Source organism: Lepisosteus oculatus, chromosome 8 (assembly GCF_040954835.1).
Source record: "Lepisosteus oculatus isolate fLepOcu1 chromosome 8, fLepOcu1.hap2, whole genome shotgun sequence".
NCBI lineage: Eukaryota > Metazoa > Chordata > Actinopteri > Semionotiformes > Lepisosteidae > Lepisosteus > Lepisosteus oculatus.
In genome coordinates this window covers 47,840,179-47,860,311 of record NC_090703.1, presented here as the reverse complement: position 1 = coordinate 47,860,311, position 20,133 = coordinate 47,840,179, and the positions used below count along the sequence as shown (strand labels likewise).

Genomic DNA, 20,133 nt, shown 5'->3' with positions numbered 1-20,133 from the left:
AAGGACACCACAGCTTGTTCTTTATAGCCTGAAAGTCTGAAGTCTTGACAGATCTTGAGACAGTTCTCTAACATCTCAACAATAAAGGACTAACCTGTTAACGAAAGTTAATGATTTGGAAAAAAGAATAGTTAAAGCATCACGAGGAATCAAGTCAAGAAAGCTATCATGCCCTTTTATCAGGTGCAAAGTCAGATGTGTGATGTTTGTTTTGTTCTTAGCAAGAAACGTCTGACTCAGCCTGATGTTAAACCACAGCAAAAGAGCGCTAAGATAGATGAATGCTACCCGTGTCAGTCAGTGCACATTGGGAGGAGAAGACTGAACTTGAAACCAGACTCGATTTCTTTACAGCAGATGCCCTACTTTGACACATGTCTTACTTTGACCACACTCCGCAGGGCCAGAGCCTGTGGAAAAAAGGAAAAGAGGGGCCGTCCTGATCTCGGGTCCGAGCCTGATTCGTGTCACTAGCCGACTGTGACTGCTCAAACGGAAATGCACGACTGGCTGAGCGCCATTGACAGAAGGACAGGGCCTCTCAGGTCTTGGTCAGACACTGACTGCTATGGCCTTCTGTCCTCCTGCAGGCATGCAGTGCTCTCAGCAAGAGACACGCCTCTACCCCAATCGGAGTTGAGCCTCCAGCATGGGGGGCGGTGCTGCCTGGCTCTTCCTGGCAGACGATTGGCTCGCAGCTGGGCAGGTCAGTGGATTGTGGCCTGCGCATCCTCTTGCTCACGCGCATGTGCTCTCGGGGCGTCACAGCTGCAACACAATTCCAAACCCAGAGGGTAGGAATAAGAATGACAGGGAATTGTAGATTTCAAAGAAAAAGAAGGGAACATCAGCACGTTTATCATCTGTGTTCCCCGTCAGGCCGCCGCAGGGCATGTAGCCACACAGGCTCACGCCAGGTCTCCCTCTAGTTCTTGGGGCAGAAACAGAGAAGTTAGAGAGTTTAAACTTGTCAGAATCCAGAGAGGATGGCTTAAGCCTGGGATATTGCTGGGACAATGGTCAGACATAAGAAACAGCAATCTGTACCTTATAGGAGTTTCTCTGCTGCTCCTGTTGAACACCTCACCTCTACTGCGGCGCTTCCTGTTATGGGCTGCTGGTGATGGGAGGCGGGGGGGGGTTTGTGTAACCACAAGGAGAGTTGGTTTCCACGTACACCTCCTGCATTGCTGTACAGCTGCAGAGCCGTCCTTGTTATTACGTGTTGTGACAGTGTGGGAGTGGGCGGAGCCGCGGCCAGCACCGGTAAAACATCCACATCCACGTGAGGTTAGCAGGGACCACAAATAACACAAAAAATGGTGTGAAAGATGAAACAAAAAGCAAATAGGAAAATGTGCCGCTGTGCATCGCGACCTCCAGGCTGGGCCTATTGAACTGGGTCCAGCCTGGGAAAAAACAGTGGCGACCAGACTGGACTGACCCTGTTTAGCGGGGTCCAGTCTGGCGGAGGGAGGCAGAAATGAAATAAAAACTCAGTGTGTGCCTGCCCCGGAGAAAATATGGGATGGGACAGGCAAAAAAAAAAGAGAAAAGAAAAGGAAAAATAACGCCTTCCGCGGGTACAATCCCCCCCAGGACTGCCGGTGAAAAGATACTCCCCTTCCGGGGGCGGTCCTGCTCGTCCCTTTGCGGGGTGTCCAGTGTGCCTTTATGGGACCTGCACAGCTGTGGCTCATCTTCTAGGAGCCCGGACAGCTGGGACTACGAAGGAGAGGCGTCGCCCTTCCTCCAGGGCTCCGCCTCCACACAGTGCGCACACACACACCGCACACACAGGTAAAACTGCGATACAACAACCAAGCCAGCCACCCAGTGCACCTGGAGCAATCCCATGCTGACACAGAGAAAACAGGCAAACTGGGTGAAAAGGGAGCCCCAGTCCAGAAATGATCCCAGGACCAGTGACCCTCACCACCACACCACTGACCCACCTATTAGTACCCATTCCTGAAATAATAAGATCACGGACGCTTATCTTTTCAGGCCACAGAAACGTTGTTGTGCGACGCTGCTGTTAACAGAAAGTGAGTTTTTTTTGAGAGAAGCATCGAGGGGAAAGATCTCTTTCAGGAATTGAGAGAAGCAAGTGGGAACTGAAATTGACTTTCTGGGGCCTGATGAGCATGGGGACCGTAATGAAAGTTGCACAGGAAGCTGAGCTCCCAGGACACTTTTCACCCAAATCTGGACCCATTTCTCTGGCTGTGCATCATCCGTTCGATCCCTCTTGTGGATTGTTTTCTGATTGGGAGAAGCTGTGACGGGTGGGTGTAGGGCCTGGACAGAAATGAATCTTTCCTGCTTTCTCACAGACATCTAAGATGTTGCCATGAGTCATTGTGACCCTGTCAGTGGTTTGAGGGTTCTCTGTGTATGAACACTGTGTGCTTTGTGAACACCTGCCCCCGCCAACCAACACCAGCGCTGCAGCCTCTTTGAACTGAAACAGTGCTGACAGTTTCCAGTCTTGCAACTTTGTTCTTTTTGTTTTCGCGTTGGAGTTGGTATAAAGTGGGTTTGCTTCTGTTAGACAGCTGCATGTCTCAATTTTCCACACAGCAGCTGACACAAACTTCATGGTGTAGAGACAAGTGTGGAAATAAACAGGTCCTTCCTGCAGTCCCTTAAAAAAGGGGGGGGGAATCCCTCAAGAAACGCACATCTCACACATCTGCTTGCTCAGAGAAAACAAACATTTTCTTTTCAAGCCACCGGCTTCGTGCACTGTCCTTTTTGTAAAGCATTTACGCTAGTTGGAGTTTTTCTGTGTTAAGTCTTTCAGTTAATATCTTGTGATTCATTTTCTGATATTTTCCAATTTGTTGTTACTCACTAATTTCTGACCTCATTTGAGATTTGATTGTATTGGTTTCTATTTTTAATAATACAATTTTAAATGGATTTCGGAAAGGAAACATTTGTACCTTGGTTGCACAGTTTACAGTAGGTGACTACAGGTGCAATATGGGTTTATTAAATGTCTTTATGCTAGTGTTCTGTTAGTCGTGAAAAGGGGCTCTGCTTTTCTGTGGCAAGCTTGCAGCACACTGGTTTGTGTCAGTGTGAGCAATGTTCTGCTCCTTCTGTAGATGTCAATAACAGTGACTCTTTCACTCTCACCCTGCATGAAAGTGACTGAATGCTCATTTCTTCCAATGCAGCACTCACAGTTGCTCCAGGTCCTGCTTTAGATGTCTTTGCCAATGATCACAAATGCCAACAGGTGATTTCTGGATTGTTGGATGTCAGATAATGCAGGTAAAGTTTGCAGTAATGACTGTAATACCCCTGCTGTGTCATGTTACAGGTGCACAGCTGAGCTGAAGGTTGTATTTGTAGAAGATCGATTTTGTGTTTGCATTCTATTTCGACACGGGTGTGAATTTCCTTTGCAAAATTCAACCCTCAGGAACAGCATGTCTAGTCAAAATTTCAGTGCAGTTGTGTTTCCTCAATGACATAACAACTATCTAATTACTAAATTTAAAATAGCCACCATAAAACAGTACAGACTTTGACTTTTACTAAGTTGGTACTAGGATAGTAATTAATGCATGTAGTTAATATGGCATTGTAAAATGAAGGGTTTTTTGAGTCAATGGCATACTTAGTCCTTTATAGGGCGGAGCGGTGGCTTAGGATCTGCGCCTGTGACTGGAAGGTTGCCAGTTCAAATCCCGCGGCTGGCAGAGGAATCCTACTCCGTTGGGCCCCTGAGCAAGGCCCTTAACCCTAACTGCTCTAGGGGTGCCGTACAATGGCTGACCCTGCGCTCTGACCCCAAGCTTCTCTTCCTGTCTGTGTGTCTGTGTCTCCATGGAGAAAAAGCTGGGGTATGCGAAAAGATGAATTCCTAATGCAAGAAATTGTATAGGGCTAATAAAGAAACATTAATGTTTTGTCCTCTCACAACTTAGCACCAATTTCTTATTCTTTCTTGGTACCTCAGATTTCTTAAGAAAGAGACTTGTTTCGGCCAGTTTTTCTTTTAAAAAATAATTTTATTGCAAACACTTAGTGTGTCAAGTAGCACATTTCTGTGATAGCTTACACAGGGCACCGCGGTGTCTCTCTCCTTGTCTCTCAGCTGGCTGTAGACAAGGAGACACTGGGAAGTCAAAGAAAAGCAGCTTCTAACTATGAGAAACAATCTGCACACAAAGCATCTACTGTGGCTCCGAGCTTCACACATGGGAGTTATGGGTAGGCCGAAATTAGGCCTTGACTAGTTAAAACTTCAACTCGTCTAGCAGTGGATAACTACAAATCCCAGAATCTAGGCTCCCATTCCACAGAAAAAGGAAGCCTCAAACACACTGAACCAAATTCAGGGACCTGGTTTGTAGTTAGCAAGTAGCAGAAATTCAGATTTAATCTCACAGTTTGTTTGCTTCTGTTCCTATTCAAAGTTCTGAAATGGAAATAAATAGATAGTTGCAAGATGTAGTATTAGGTTTTGTAAGCCAAACATAATGCAAACCAACTTAAATAGATATATAGCACATTTATACATTTGTATCTCAAAGCGCATGATAAACATACATAGCTTGTTTTCAGTGTTGATTAACAAAGAAACCAACATTGAATATCTCACAGTTTTGCAGCAATGTTTTTTACTTTGCTAATTTTCTTTATAACATTGGCTCAGATGAAAATAATATCTTTCAGAATTTATATTTTCTAGTAGTAGCCCCCAGTTTCAAGCAGATTACTACCAAACTAGTGGTTGATGTCAGATTTCCATTAGTTACGTAGCATAAAGTCCCCGGTCAGGGGATGGTTCACTATCCAACAATGGGTTTGCATTCAGTGGTTTGGGCTGAAGGTTTGATTTCATCTGTGCTCATGTGAAGTTCAGCTGAATAAGTCTGTGCTCCTGTCATCGGCCAGGGAAATGCGTGTCCTTGTGATATGTTCTATTCCTGAGTCTGTGTCTGAGCCACAGTGATACAGGCTGTTTTGGCAGTGTGGAGATTGTGTGCACAAGTGTGAGGTGGAGCAGTCTGGGGCATGAATCTTGCGGATCCAGTGTTCAGTCCACACCACATGTTCTGAAATTCGGTCAGATTTGAATTTGAATTTGTCTGAAAGGTAGACAGTGTGTTTCTTCTCCAGATTGCTGTGTGGGCTAATCTTCCAGGAAGTGACTCCAGAAAAACAGGATCAGAAGTCGTTGTTTGTCTGCATTGCAGATAAGGGTGTGGTTTCCTTAAGTAATCATGATCAGGCTGAAACGCAACACGTCTCACAAGGTTCCAGCTCATGGGTGATATGAAAAAGTCCAGTCCTGAAGAGTCATGAGCTGAAGTGCTGAGCTGATGAAAACAAGCCTTTTATCTCTTCCTCCGATCATAGAGCCAGACATCAACAGTCTCTCGCCACTGAAGGGTTGTAGAAGATGAATTTACTTCCAAGTTGTCATTCATTTTATTATTTTCCTTTCTGATGTTACTGCAGAGACACTGCATGGTACAATACTGTTTGCTCTTGGTTGTAGTTAAATTTATATACTGCTGTAAAGGTGAAGCACAGAGGCCTCTGTCTCAGCCAGTGGAACCAGTAAAGGTGTCCCTCTGGCCCAGACATTGCCATGGAGTTCAAGAGGAGGTCAAACTCTAATGTCCCACTTCAGTTCCCCTGCATGTAACTGCTCCCTGGTTGCACATGGCTGCACAGGCTCTGTTTGCCTCTTTTCGAAAAGCCCTCCCTCCAGCCCAACTTCACCCTTGCAGCTGCCTCCCTGGTTCATTCCTTATAACTGAGGGGCTTGTCACAGCTGTCGTTTCCTCAGCCAGGCAAAGTAACGGCGAAGTGGCAAGTACACCTATCCCTTTATATTCTTTGGCTCATTTCATCACTATTAGAATTTGACCAAACTTATGAGATACTAATAAGTGTTTGAAAAAACATCACGTGTACAGTAAGGCTATCCAGCTTGATCTGGCAATTTGAATTTCTCATTTTACAAGTCAAACGTTTCGTGGGTGTAGCTTCCTCCTCCAACTGATTGACAAGTAAAGCTGCCAGTGGGCAGATTCTGCCTTCATGGCAGTATTTCTGGTTTTATCCTGACGTGCTTTCCCGTGCCATAATGCTACTGCAGAAGATTCACTTCCGCCGAATTTTTTAGTTGCTTCTGTTTTTGTTCTGTGCTTCTGCTGGAATAAGCTGGCGGTTGTCTCACCTCACCTGGAGGTGCTGTTTCCCCTCACCACTGCCGGAAGGTACTGTAGCTTCACCGTCCGGCGTTCTTAACAGAAAGGCAGGCCGGAGAGTGAGCAGTGCTCCTGCCCGGACTCGGATCCTCATCCACGCTGGGCTCCGGTCTCGGAGTCAGAGTTACAGTACACCTCACTCCGCTGTCTGGGTAACGTCTGGAGTAGGCCATTCTTCAGAGCGCTCTTCTCCCCCTTGGGGGAGGAGGGCGCCTCGGAGGTGGGGGGGGAGGGGGGAGCACAGATATGATCAGCTGGAGCCCCTCCCTCCCGCCTCCCTAGTCTCGGAAAGAGGAGGCGCTCTCCCGGCTCATGAGGCGGCCCCGGATGACGGAGCTGCCGTGCCGAGAGAGCTGCTGGCGGAACTCGGTGGTGAGGAAGTAGTAGATGAAGGGGTTGAGGCAGCAGTTGAGGCTGGCCAGGCAGAGGGAAATGGGGTGGAACCTGCGGACGGCGTAGCGGAGGGGGCAGTAGGTGATGATGTCCTGCCCCGACATCAGGTAGAACAGGAAGTTGACGTGGTAGGGCGCGAAGCAGAGCAGGAAGACGACGGTGCACATGAGCACCAGGCGCAGGGCCCTGCGCTTGTCGTTGGCGTCCTGCAGCATGGTGCCCGTCTCCGTCCGCCGCAGGGAGCGCATGATCCGCCAGGTGCAGGTGGCGATCACCGCCAGCGGGATGACGAAGCCGCACAGCTCGGCGAAGGTCATCATGGTGACGGAGAGGCGCAGGTCCAGCTTGCGGGTGGGCAGGTCCTTGAAGCAGCCGCTGCTGTTCTGGCCCGCGCTGCTCCTCATCAGGATGAAGGGCGAGCAGCAGGCCCCCACCACCAGCCACACCAGCAGGCTGATCCGCACGTCGTAGCGCCGCTTCCAATCCTTGGCGCAGAAGGGTTTCATGAGGAAGATGCAGCGCTGGAGGCTGATGCACATGAGGAAGGCGATGCTGGCGTACATGTTGAGGTACTTCAGGTAGAAGCACAGCAGGCACATGGCCTTGCCGAAGGGCCAGGTGTGGTTGACGTAGTAGTAGATGCGGAGGGGCAGCGACAGCACGTGGGCAAGGTCGGCCACTGCCAGGTTGATCATGAAGATGACCGCTTTGGTCTTCTTGCTGGCAAAGACACAAAAGACAAACAATTTGTTTAGCAACTGTAGCGTGCGCGTATTTCACCTTGGTGAAAGTCGGCCTGCAGCTAGTGCTGAAGTCTTGAAAGGGGGAAGAAGAGCCAACATCTTTGATAACTCATTTCCAGTTTCCTAACACTTCCATGCATCGTGCTGCAGTGCACAATCAGCAGGCAGAGGGATAATACCAAAGGAACTGACTGCTTCGTAACCCAGATGAACTACCCTACAGCCACACCCCCCTCCCCCCTCCCTTGGGAAATGGACTAGTCCGGGCTCTGCGTGGTCCGGGGGTCAGAGGTCACACACGAGGGCCCCGTACCTGATGAAGCGACACAGGATAAACAGCCCCAGGCTGTTGCCCAGCAGCCCCGGGATGAAGATGACCAGGTAGAAGACAGTGTAGAGGATGTAGATGCTTTCATCCCAGCTGCTGTTCTCTGGGCAGGTGCTGTTGCAGGTGACGTTGCTTCCTCGGCACACGGCGGCTGCTGTAGGGGGAGTCATTCTGACTTCGCCGCTTCATTTACTGTGGATGTCTCCTCCAGAAATAAGACTCGAGGCCACCGGGGGTCTGAAACTGAATAGCAAGGAAGAAGAAGGTTGTTTTGCTGTGATGGAAGTGACAGAGAATGTCCTTGGAGCTGGGTTAGGGCACAATCTCTTTCCATTGCTGTTTCTCCCAGGGAGAGAATTCAGTAAGGACACCAGCACTGCACGTGAGCACCGCTCCCTGCCCTCCTGCCCGATCTCGTCAGCTCTCAGGAGGTAAGCCAGGCTGGAAAACCGAATTACTGCTCTAAATGGTGGTTGCTGCTCGCCCAGTAGGTAGCGATCTCCCCCCCCCCCCCTCCAGAATCAGATGGTCTAAAAAAGCACTGCTGCCCCATTGAGGCGATCAGGGCCATGTTCAGGAGGAACGGTCCTTTGGAAGAGGCATTAACACAAAGTCCAGACTGTCAGGTCATTAAAGATCCTACATCAGTGTTCATCAGAGTAGGGGTGTCATCCCCGGTGTCCTGGATAAATTCCACTCTGGGCTGGCACAGTCTCCCCTCCCTGCAGTCCCACCCTAATACAGCTGGTGCAGCGATTCCCCCTTCACCTGCTCTGCACTGGGACTCCATCCCAGGTGGCGCAACACTGCAGTGGAGAGTGAGGTGGGTCCCCTTCAGTGTGTAAAGCAGGTGGGACGCTTTGTAAAGACACCTTTTAATACCAGCAATTATTCATGACAATTATCTGGTTGTCCATAAAAACAGAACACTGGGACCCCTTGCCAGATTGTTCCATTTTCTAAACTCCCAGGGAGTTCAACACTTGCTCAGCTCGTGACAGGGAAAGAGAAAGCTGGGCGTTTCATGTCTGTAGCCGCCACACTTGGTAAATAACGACCCTGCTCAAGTAGGAGACACGTTTGATTCACTCAGGGAGCCAGGAGAGGAAGGAAATAATCAGAGTTAGCACTGCCCTTGCTCCTATCAGTGAGTGTGTTAGGGCTTTAGCCAACAAAGGTGATAGGATTCTTCTGCCGTTTGCTTTCTTAAATTCAAGAATTAAAAGATTGCATCAGTCTATTTCCCGATAAGCGTTAGCACACTTTTTATAGGCTTCGTTTTTGAGAACTCCTGAGCTGGGCATATGCACTTCCTTGTGATACAATTAGTATTTCCTGTCTTCTCTCGGGGGAGTGAGGGAGGGCTTAAACTGTTTCGCTAAAGGGTACATGACTGTGTTGTACACTGCCGCCTCAGTTCCAGGTTTCAAGCGGCATTTAGAGAGGAGATGAACAACAGGGCATAAACAGAGCGTTTGTTGTGATCTGCCTCTTCGATGGCCATTCCTAGACCCGATTAGGCTGTGCCGTATCGTTGTGTCGAGGTGCTTGTCTGCAAGATCATCTCCGGCCCGTTCGAGTCCCAGGCAAATACTGATCTCAACAGCTGCGTCAGTCCGGATATCACCAAGTTCTGTGGCTATTTAAGACACTAACGTGTCTTTATTTAGCCGTCTAAAAAAATAAATGTCCACACTCTAGATTTAAAAAAAAAATCATGTGCGTTTTGCACACGTACCAAAATCGTAAATTATACCTCAGTGTGTGTAATCATATGAACCTGCACAGACCGCCCGGTCACACGTTACTAATAAATTCAAGCCTACAAAGCACAGACGGTTTTCTTAACTTCCGCTGCACCGGTATTGACAAGTTCCTGGAATTCAACTGACTTCGGCGGAGACGAGATTTGAGAAGCGCCGACTCCCTTCCTGTGCGAGTGCAGGGCGTGCTTACACATGTCGCGGGGGTTTCGGGGGGCTGTTGGTGAATGGCTCGCCGCTCATACAGATCTGGGTGCCGGGAGCCCTGGTGGTCTGGCATGTCTCTGTCCCAATCCAAGCTCTTCGTCTTTGCAACTGACTCACAGCGCCACGGTTTAGTTAACCCAGTCAAAAAAAAAAAAACTATTTTGATGATCTAAGACCTAAAAACGAACTACAGTGGAAATGCTATTGCATGTGGGTACGAAGCCAGGCTTTGTACTTTGTTTGCCCACGGCGGGAATTGGTAACAGGTTAGTTTGTGGGATTGACCCTGCGGCGTGTCTGTAATCTGGAAGCAAACAGCAGGATGAACATCCCAACTGCCAGAACCACGTGAATGTACGCTCCGCAACTGTCGGGCTCCCGTGACTTGCTTTTTTCCAGCGAGGGCACTTCACTGAAGCTGCTCGTACAGTTCTTGTAACCTGCACACGGGGATTCACGTGAAGTCGATGTTTATCAGTTCTTTCTGTTCTGCTTATGAATATTAAAATAAAAAAGAAAACTTTGAAGCTAACTAAGCGGGGAGTTCACAGCGGATCCCGGTCAAAGATTAGTCCGGGTCAGGTACTGTGCCTCAGAGACTGTAAAATCTCCGGGCACTGTCCTGACCCAAAACCCAACCAGCTGTCCCGGGCCCACTCTCTGATGTCCTGCTTCGCAATCGGACCTTGTTGGTCGATCTGCTCGGATCCCTTGAACTGAGAGGCGTGACTGCTGAAGTGTGAGGCTTTGAAAAGCAGCAAGCATGCGTTTAGGGGGGGAAAGGAACCAATTCGGATAAATAATTTCTTTCACGGTTACGTCTGTGCTGCAGATGTTTATCAGCTCTGTGAATGGTGAACTTGAAAGCCTCTGTGCAAAATTCGATGAAGCTCTAGCAGAAACGAAAGCGTAGGCACTGCGCGACGTACTGAGTACAAAGCAATTAAAATATTAAAAACACGGCTTAATACGGCCAAACTAGCCGGTATTAAATAAGAACTATCCGAACTAGGGATGGCGCTATATATTTATATTATTATAGATTATTATATTTCTACCTGCATTACATTCTAAGAAACTGAAACTCTGTACACAAATCAAAATTATACAAGTGTGTGTGTGCACAGCCCAGGGAAACAGAAAATGTATTTTGTTAGAAGCCGATGTACTGTAACTGCACGAGGTGACGTTGTTATCGCACCATGCAGGAAGTGGGCTACCTTTGTACACTCCGTTACAAGGAGCAGAAGGTCTTTTAGTAGATTGTTGGCTATGGTAAAATTCAAACACCTCTCACGTCTTCAAATAGTGCTTGGCCCTCTCCCCATTATTAAATGAATAGTAAATCCATTCTCCTTCATCGGCTGCGCTGAGGTGATAACAAAGCAGCTGGGTGAGGGGTCTTCGGGGCTTTGTAACTGACACACATTTGTTTATTGTTTGTCACACTGCGGAAACACGTATCTAGGCATCTGCGTTTATTAGTAAAACCGAGAACCCCGTCACAGGGCGGTCATGTCCAAAATGGGTTCACTCCCTGCTGTGCGGCGGGTATTTCGCTTTTGAACCGGTGGTCCCTGATTGTCCTGCAAAAAAAACCTTTGCAAGAGGCTGCTCTCACGGCGAATAACGGATCAGAGCTGGAATTTCCCATCCTGCCACCCAGACGGCCACGATCCGATTGCACGTGTCTGTAGAGGCGACGGGGATTATCTCTGACGTTGTCATCTACTTTTCAACACGATTGATGGTCTCCGTTGCTTTCTCCGAGTTTTCATTTTTTCTTTTTTATTTCCTCTTGATGCATCTCCAGACGGAGTTGCACCAGAGCCGGGGGTTGACGTGGATATACCCCTGCGCTCAATTTCGACAGCTCTCCCGAAAGGATACGGTGCGAGGAACTGCAACACCGTCTTGTGCAGACCCCCCTCAGAGGGGTACAGTCAACTCTGAAAGATCTATTCTGTACTTCACGACACGTGATGAAAACCACACTCTCTGTGGCTGAGCGAGCCGCACGAAGCTGTCAGCTCTAGAGATTCATTTTGCAAAACCGAGCAACACGGGCAAAAAAAAAAAAATACCCACACAGTTACGTACAGGTCAGCGTGTGACTCAAGCGTTTCACATGAAATCAAAACACGAGGCGCTGTTTGTGAAAGTTTTCTTTGAATTCCTGTTTTTGTATATACAGTATATATATACACTTGTATTTTTCAGTTATGCAGAGCTAACAGCTTGGCGGCTAACAGTTTTCAGAGATGATGACATGCACGGTGCCTTTGTTGTGTATTGTACAGAGTTGTGCATATTTCTGTGCTCCTCCGTGTTCCCGTCAGACCTGGCCCAAATTCTTTTAAAATATCACGGCCAGTTCATCATAAAAGTTTGATCCAAAGTGATTAACAGGAGCTGGCTCTGCTTCATATCTACACACAGAAAACAAAGGTCCTCGCAGATGAGCTGATGTGCTCTGCCATCAGCTTCACTCGCGGCCAGTACCTGCTGTACCCTCTGAAGGTTGCCGTGGGCCAGAGGCTGACCTGGCAGGCACAGGGTTCAAAGAGGAACCACCCCCAGGAAAGGAATGGCAGGGCCGTTCATAGACCCAGTCAAACTGGATGGTCTGTCCAAAATAGAAGGAAATAGAAGACGATAGAAAGGAAAATAGAAAATAGAAGGGCAAACCCAAGTGGATATGGGGAGACCATACACACTCCACACAGAAGGCACCCCTTGCCAGGACCCGTGTGCTGTGAGGCAGCAGGGCTAGCCACCAAGACCAGTCTATCACTGGATATATGCAAGATCCAACAGGCACAAACCGATTAGTTGTCCATTAAAACTTGTTGTCTTATTTTACATAAGAATGTTTATTAATATGGACTTCTGCTTACAATCTTATTATCATCATTGTCGTTTTTTTTTTCCCCTAGGAAAATCTCTCGCACATGGACATGTGCATTAAGCACAAGCGCAGGGGATGTTTTTTTTTGTGTGTGCGTGTCTGCCTGATGACTGTTGGAAGCCCCTACAAGTGAATTCAAGCTCATTCAATCTTCAGAGGCGTGACATTTGCTACAGGATGTCCTTTAGTTAACGTAACGCCTACTAAAGTCCACTGCACTGAGGCAGGGACCATGCTTTGCTGTCAGGTTGCTAGGCAGTGTAAAAATCTTGCGGTCAGCCGTGTTGTGTTGTGTGGCAGTGTACCTCAGAAGCAACGCATTGAGCTTCTTGCTTATCGTGGCGCAGCCAAGCCAGATCTCCTTTCTGCAGCAATCACGTTGAGTAGACAAGGCGTGACGTGGGAGTCCCAGCATATTTCAGAGACCTGGGATCAGAAACATCCTGAACTGATGACACGACCCTCATCTTTAGAGTGTTGTACATCTGCCCTGGGCCCACTGTCAAGCTGTGCGTCTTTGCTAGTGGTCCGAGACACGGGATCCCAGTCAGTTCCAATTCGGTTGGCAGTGCTTAACCATTTCACCTGTCTTGCTCCAGATCTGCTGATGGTGCTCTAAACAATTCCTTGGTAGAGTAGAGGCAACAGGTGGCTGAAAGGGCTGTTCTGCTCCCCCTCTCACCCAATGTCTACCACTCGTCTCCCGCTGCAGAAAGGTCAGTGGCTTGGTGGTCTTCTCTTGCAAACCGAAAGCATCAGCCTTCCACATGTGTTGTTGTGTACATGCGGTACACTCCTGCACGCAAATATGGCTGCACACCCTAAGAGTCAAGTCAGGTTTCAGCTGCAGGCTGCGGGACTACCATTTTGCTTGCAACTTTGTCATAAAGGAATGGACTTGCACATTTGTACTATATCGCTCACATTCTGAAGTAATGTACCGCTTTCAACCTGAATTGCACCATATGATACAATCCGAAACCGATGAAACGATGGCTCTAAAATGTGTAACTAAACACTATTTTTTTTAGACCTGTCGATACAGTTGTATTGGATAGGTTGATCAATAAAGACCACGTATTTAGCAGAATGAGGAACCACACATAAATTATTCTTAATATCAACACATATTGTAGTCATACTGTCTTGCAGTTTTTCAAAGGGTTTTGCAATATTGAATTGAACAATTTCACACAATCATTCTTCCTCTCACCATTGAATCATGAACTAGCACTGGGGTTTGGGAAAGACTTGCAAACAATCTTTTTCATCCTAACAAAACTGTTTGAGCAGCTCTAGTTTTTATCTTCTCTGGGAAGAGTCCTGCAGCTTTGTGGTGAATCGCAGAACAGCCCCTGATTTCTACGGTACAAAGGATCTCTTCTGCATAGACCTTGATGTAGAGGTGACTCCCATTGATGGCAGTGTATAAAGCCCCATAAACCTCCATAAAGCCCAAACTACCGCAGCAATATCGGTGCACCCCTAAACCATCCCAGCAATTTATTTACTCAAGTGTGGGCAAGTTTATGACTGATAGTTTAATTGTTTTACATACTGTTTTCTGCACAATGTGCTACACTAAATACATCTAGGTGAGGTCTGCAGGGTGAGGGAGCTCACCGCTTCCTCGTCCTACCGACAGTGAACAAGCGAGTCCGAAAGGCTCACCCGGCACAGACTCTCAAGTATGGAAATATTTGCGTGCCTTACCTTTCTTCTCTGCGAGCACAATCTCGCTGTCCTCTTTGGAGAGAGACCCAGTTTTCAGTGCGCAAAGAGGAAGTGCACTGCTAATTATCTTAAGCCGTCTCCCCACTCTCCCCTCCCTCCTTCCCCTTAGCCACCACGAGTGACGCTGTTGGTGGCGTCAGCCTCCTAGCAGCAGATAAACACAAATGCATCAACATGTGCAAAAGTGAGAGGAGTAGGTACCTGCTAGAGAGCAGAAGCCCGCTTTTTTTTTTTTTGGTGTTGCTATTTTTAGCAATGCAAGAAAAATGACATCGCACCTCCAAACCCGTTTTGTCAGTTGTTAAAACTGAGTTAACCAGACCAGCGCTGAAATTCATTTTCATTTTCATAGCCCTCCTTTTTTCATGTAAAGCTGAGTCCTAATAGCAGTATTTCACCCCTTGTCTGTACAGTCCCCAGACCATTTCTGAGCCTCTGGCATTCCTGTGCCTGCAATCCCATCGTCTACTTTTCTGATTTATCCTCCTGCTCCGAGTATGAGGCTGCTGCTCTCTCCAGAAATTCCCTCTGTTCCCGCAGTGCAGCACAGAGATTTACGCCTGGGGTCCTAAGAGCAAGCGTGAGTGCATGAACCAGGCTCTGGTCAGCCTAAGAGATTGTGAGCAGGAGCAGCTAATCTGGGGGAATCCCTAGGTTTCTGAGTCTGCAGCAGCACCTCTGCATCAAGCGCAACAAATACATGCTCAACAACGAAAAGTTATTGGAACTCCAAATTTAACTTGTGGGGTTTAATGCAAGGACATGTGTGTAGCTGAACTGATAGCATTTTGCCATGGAAAGATTTGACTTAGGTTTTCTTTTTCTTCAGAGATAAAAAAGAAAGAGACAGTATTGCCTGATTTAAAAAAGACAGCAGGACCCACAGCACCTCCGTTTTTGTGTTTGGTGATATTATTCCAGGCGTTCAGAAGCATAAGAACACAAAGGCAGATGTCTCAGACTAAGCTCAGACGAAACTCTCTTTCTTGTTTTGTAAACAAATAACAATTCTAACTGAACCCACGCAGTGTTTCCTAGTGGTGGCAGACAGACAACAGCTATGCGGTCAATATCACACGAAAACTTCACCAGACTGCCACACTGCAGACAGACCTGCAGGGCAGCATTCACAGCGCTCTGCAGACACATCGCCTACCTTTCTTGTCTTCTGTGCCAGGGCCCTTGCAAGAGAGGACCAGCTACAATAGCTGTGTTGTGGTGGCTGGAAATGAATGTGATCCTTATCTCCTGTGGTGAGCAACAGTTCTGAATGCACCAGCACTATGAGTTAGTTGTCTGTAGCCAACAGTGGATTAGATAGTACAGTCAACAACTTCCCATTCTGGTGGCGTGTCACTTCCCTCAATCAGACACACCATGGCTGGAGGTGTTATTCCTGTTCAAGTCTCTGTGGATAAAAATACAGGAGTTATGCAAACAATCAGAGAGAGCTACGCCTATTCCCAGCACCCAGATGCTTGTGAGGCCACAGGTATCAAGGTCAGATTTTATTACCTGTTTCTCCGAATGTAGCAAGTGCTGGAGGGCCATTTTCATGGGCAAACACACACTAACAGACATGGTCCCACACACGTGCAATCTCACATACATGCATACTAATATGCGCATGCTCGGACATGGTTTCCACACAAACAGACAGGGTTCTGCACACATATTCAATCTCACACACATATGCTAATAATCACTTGTGCACACACATGCACTCTCACAGACGCGTACAATATCGCACACATGTACGCTCACACGCATACTCAAGCACAAATACACACAGTCACACACAGTCTCGCATACACACACACACAAGTGTTGTACGGGTTGTTTTGTGACCGTTTTTCATAAAAAAAAACATCTGTAACTGAAATTAGCCGTGTGGGGCCAAGATTGAGGTGGCGGCCAGGAAACGGGAAATTACACAATCAACAATTGGCACATTGGCACTTAAAATGCAAAAACCTGTAGATCTTGTATTGCGTAACTTTGAATTCAATTAATAACCATGCATGATCTGCACAAATATGAAATATAGTACATGGAAATGTGTAGTCTGAAGAAGAATACATTTGTCTTCTGTCCTCCCAGGAGTTTGTTCCCCAGGCTCTGTCTGTCTTCAGCAAACTTGGCTCTACGTCAAGCACAGCGGCCCTTCACATTGTTCCACAGCTGATCTCCTTTGTTACATTTCATCCACAGACTGGTTTCAGGGGAACGGGCTGACAAAGACAAAGACAAGATCCAGTCTTCCCCCTGCTTCCTTCCCACTGTATCAAAATATAAAGCTGGTTCCTTCGACTTGTATATCTGGGCCATTAGCCATGCTGGCTACACTTTGGGCTTCATTATTGTCAGTTAATTGCCCACAGATTTGCAATTCAGTCAAATCAAGGCTTTGTCCTGGTATTTAAGGCAATACATGGGCAATATGTGAATAAATAGTACATTTAATTCATGTGTAATATATATATAAGAGTTGTAAATGAAGACACATGACAGGCAGAACTGAAGAGGTGGTAGTTATGAGTTGTTTTCCTTAAAAAGAAATGTAAGTCAGAGTCAGATTAATGTTCTTTCTTGTCTACCACAATGCATTGTCAAATCATGTAAATGTAAAACAGCAGATCAGAGGGAAGTGATGATTGGGCGTGGAACTACGATGGTACTAGGACAGTCAGTCACAGTGCCCATCGTAACCCTCTGAGCCCTGTCTTTATGCTTGTGGTGATGCCAGGGTGGTGTATTGGTCACTGAGCTGCACCTGCCCCTTAGAGAGAGGGCAGGGCCAGCTCACCTGGTGCACCTGGGCTGTAGGGCACACCCAGAGAGCAAGGCAGGTGTCTCTGTAGCAGCTGCTTCAGAGGAACTCCTTACCCCTTCTTCTGTGCTCTAATGAAGTTCCACAGGTTTTTTTTACAATTGCAAATTATGGATTTTGATAAGGAAAAGGCATGTAATTCTATATTTTAAATTTCAAAAAATACAGAAGACACTGTGGTGTAGGAGGTGCCATCCTCTTTATTAGACATTAACCTTCTTACATGTCACATCAGTCCTAATCAGTCACTAGAGGTCACATGGCACAGCTGGGAAGACTAGGTTTGTTAACTTCACAGGTTAAATCCTATTCTGAGTCCTGGATTTCTCACTTCTCCACCTGATCTGCTGTGTAGTTTGGCTGCTAGCTCAGAATGTCTGCTCTGCATCATCCTGTTCTTCTGCAGTGGATAAACTTCTCATTTAGATGTAAATTAGCTGTGCTGTCACTCCAGTGGATAAAAGATTGCACTTTTCAAAATCCCCGTCCTTTAGCATCGAGGGTCAATTTGGTGAGCGCAGCATGGGCGTGTGAGGGCTCTCGTGGTTGACCATCTGCATGACAGGCAGCTGGTTCAGGCGACAGATAACCTCATTTGCAGAGTGAACACCGCTGCAGACAGACAGAGGCCTGCTCTGGTCTGGGGGGGGGGGGATTTCTTCTTCAATTCCGCATTTGCTGACAGCGACTGACGTATGGCATGATCCAATAGACTGTCCCCCTTTCAGCGCTGTGTCAACTCAAAACCTCTTTCTACAAAAGGGCTGAAAAAATCCTGTCTGTCCGATGAGCAAATCTTCCTCTCAGGCCTCTCGTCCTGTGGCGATGAGTTCAGAAATATTTTGAATATGAATGTGATGCAACACCGAGCGAGAAATGGAACAGAAACCAGTCCTGTAATCTCTGGTAGCTTGGCCTTGTGAAATTGGGTTGCCTGGCTCCACATTCATGCAGGGGCTTGATAATCTCACCACAGGCATGGGCATGCTCGTATTAAGTTGGCACAGTTCTATGCTGTTATGGACACATGTAAGAGGTGTGTGTGGGGCCAGCAGGGGGCGCTCACCCTGCAATCTGTGTGGGTCCTAATTCCCCAGTATAGTGACGGGGACACTATACTGTAAAAAGGCGCCGTCCTTCAGATGAGACAGAAAACTGAGATTTTGACTCTCTGTGGTCATTAAAAATCCTAGGGCATTTCTCGAAAAGAGTAGGGGTGTTACCCCAGTGTCAATCATGGCCTCCTAATAATCCCCATCTCTGAACTGGCCTCAACACTCTGCTCTCCTCCCCACTGAGAGCTGGTGTGTGAGGAGAGGACTTGCACACTGGTGGTGGTGGAGGGGAGTCCCCATTGCCTGTAAAGCGCTTTGAGTGGAGTGTCCAGAAAAGCACTATAGAAGTGTAAGGGATTATTGTGACTATGTCCGCACATATGTCCATTTTATCCTACATCAGAATTCCTCCCCCGTCTAATCTCTTCAGTCTGCGTCAGCGGTGGTGAGTGTGGTAATCACAGAAGGATGTAGGTGTGTCTTCAGTGGGCTTTATCAGTGTGGGGAAGACGTGTCAAAGCTCTGGTGGTAAGGGTGCTGGCCCTGCCATGCCGTGCCCCAGCCGATACTGTACTCACACTGCTGGTGCCAGAGGGCGGAGCGGGCATGTGGCGGCACTGCCTGGGCGCAGCAGCATCACACCTGCTGCCAGGGGCGGAGCGGTGGCTCTGTGGCTCAGGATCTGCGCCTGTGACTGGAAGGTTGCCGGTTCAAATCCCGCGGCCGGCAGAGGAATCCTACTCCGTTGGGCCCCTGAGCAAGGCCCTTAACCCTAACTGCTCCAGGGGCGCCGTACAATGGCTGACCCTGCGCTCTGACCCCAAGCTTCTCTTCCTGTCTGTGTGTCTGTGTCTCCATGGAGAAAAGTTGGGGTATGCGAAAAGATGAATTCCTAATGCAAGAAATTGTACAGGGCTAATAAATAAACATTATACATTATTATTATACACAGGGCACAGCAGTTCCAATGAACGAGCGACCTGTGCTCAGACAGCCCTGCGGTTCACAGTAAGAGCACAGCAGGTTTCTGCAGTATTGCCTTCCCTTCGTTTGTCTGCGGGAGTGAGAGAGGATGGGTGGGGCAGCCGCAGTGTTACTGTACAGATGGATGGGAGAAAAAATAACACGACAGGAACATAAATATACATATTTGCATAGAAAGTCAAGTTCTCAGTAACGATTTAGCTACAGGTGGCTTACAGGACGAGAACTTAAATCTGTTGGGTTCTGATGGGAGTCACTGGAAATTATTAAACAAGGGGTGTGAAGGATCGTCACAGATGGGGTTTGCTTTATGCAAAACATGTGTATGATAGATGGAGGAGAGGGCTGGAAGATCGGCACCGAAGACCTTCTGACGGATTTTCACAAGGCTGCACAGTTTGATCTTGAAGACTGCACGGTTTGTGGGTGTTTTTTCTCGCCAAAACTTACATCCAGCAAGCAGATAAAGCAAGCACAGCGGCTTCTCACAGGCATCTCGGTGCAAGAGGCAGCTCTAGTGGGTGAGAGAGCAGAGTGGAGTCTCGCCCCAGTTTCAGTGCTGAGAGAGTGCGGGCCAGAAGCAGGCTGGTCTGGTTACCAGCACTCTGTGATCTGCGTGGGAAGGGGAGGAGGAGGCTGATCTTGATCTGTGACACACACACACAGGGCCTCAATTTTAACATCATGACCCATGCCCTTCATCCGAAGTGCAACATCCATTCTCCTGTGCTCTCTGCATATGTGCATATCAATGTAATTGAAGGAATGAACCCCATAATTCATTTGCATATTTACATATTCATTTACATACTGTATGAGATCCTTGGTTAATTAGTTACTAACAACCAGTTGAGCTATATGGTCTGAATGGCCTCCTCTTGTTTGGAGCTGTTCTTACAGTTTTGTGGTGCATAAGAAAGAGCAGTCTTCAGGTTAACTAAAATACTGT

The 20,133-nt window shown here is 47.6% G+C and overlaps 1 protein-coding gene across 1 annotated transcript; it reads right to left on the bottom strand.

Annotated features, from left to right (window-relative positions):
- Window positions 1–4,004: 4,004 nt before the first annotated feature.
- p2ry10 (P2Y receptor family member 10) lies at window positions 4,005–14,400 on the bottom strand. Its single transcript, XM_006632966.3, has 3 exons — window positions 14,295–14,400; window positions 7,689–7,946; window positions 4,005–7,352 (listed from the first exon to the last, which is right to left on the bottom strand). The coding sequence occupies exons 2-3, from the start codon at window positions 7,871–7,873 to the stop codon at window positions 6,518–6,520; spliced, it is 1,020 nt and encodes a 339-aa protein (XP_006633029.1). The 5' UTR covers window positions 7,874–7,946; window positions 14,295–14,400; the 3' UTR covers window positions 4,005–6,517.
- Window positions 14,401–20,133: the final 5,733 nt, after the last annotated feature.

Coding starts and splice junctions, on each gene's coding strand:
- p2ry10 (XM_006632966.3), bottom strand. CDS start 7,873: ATGACTCCCCCTACAGCAGCCGCCGTGTGCCGAGGAAGCAACGTCACC. Junction 7,353..7,688: donor ATCCTGTGTCGCTTCATCAG/GTACGGGGCCCT, acceptor TGTCTTTGCCAG/CAAGAAGACCAAAGCGGTCA.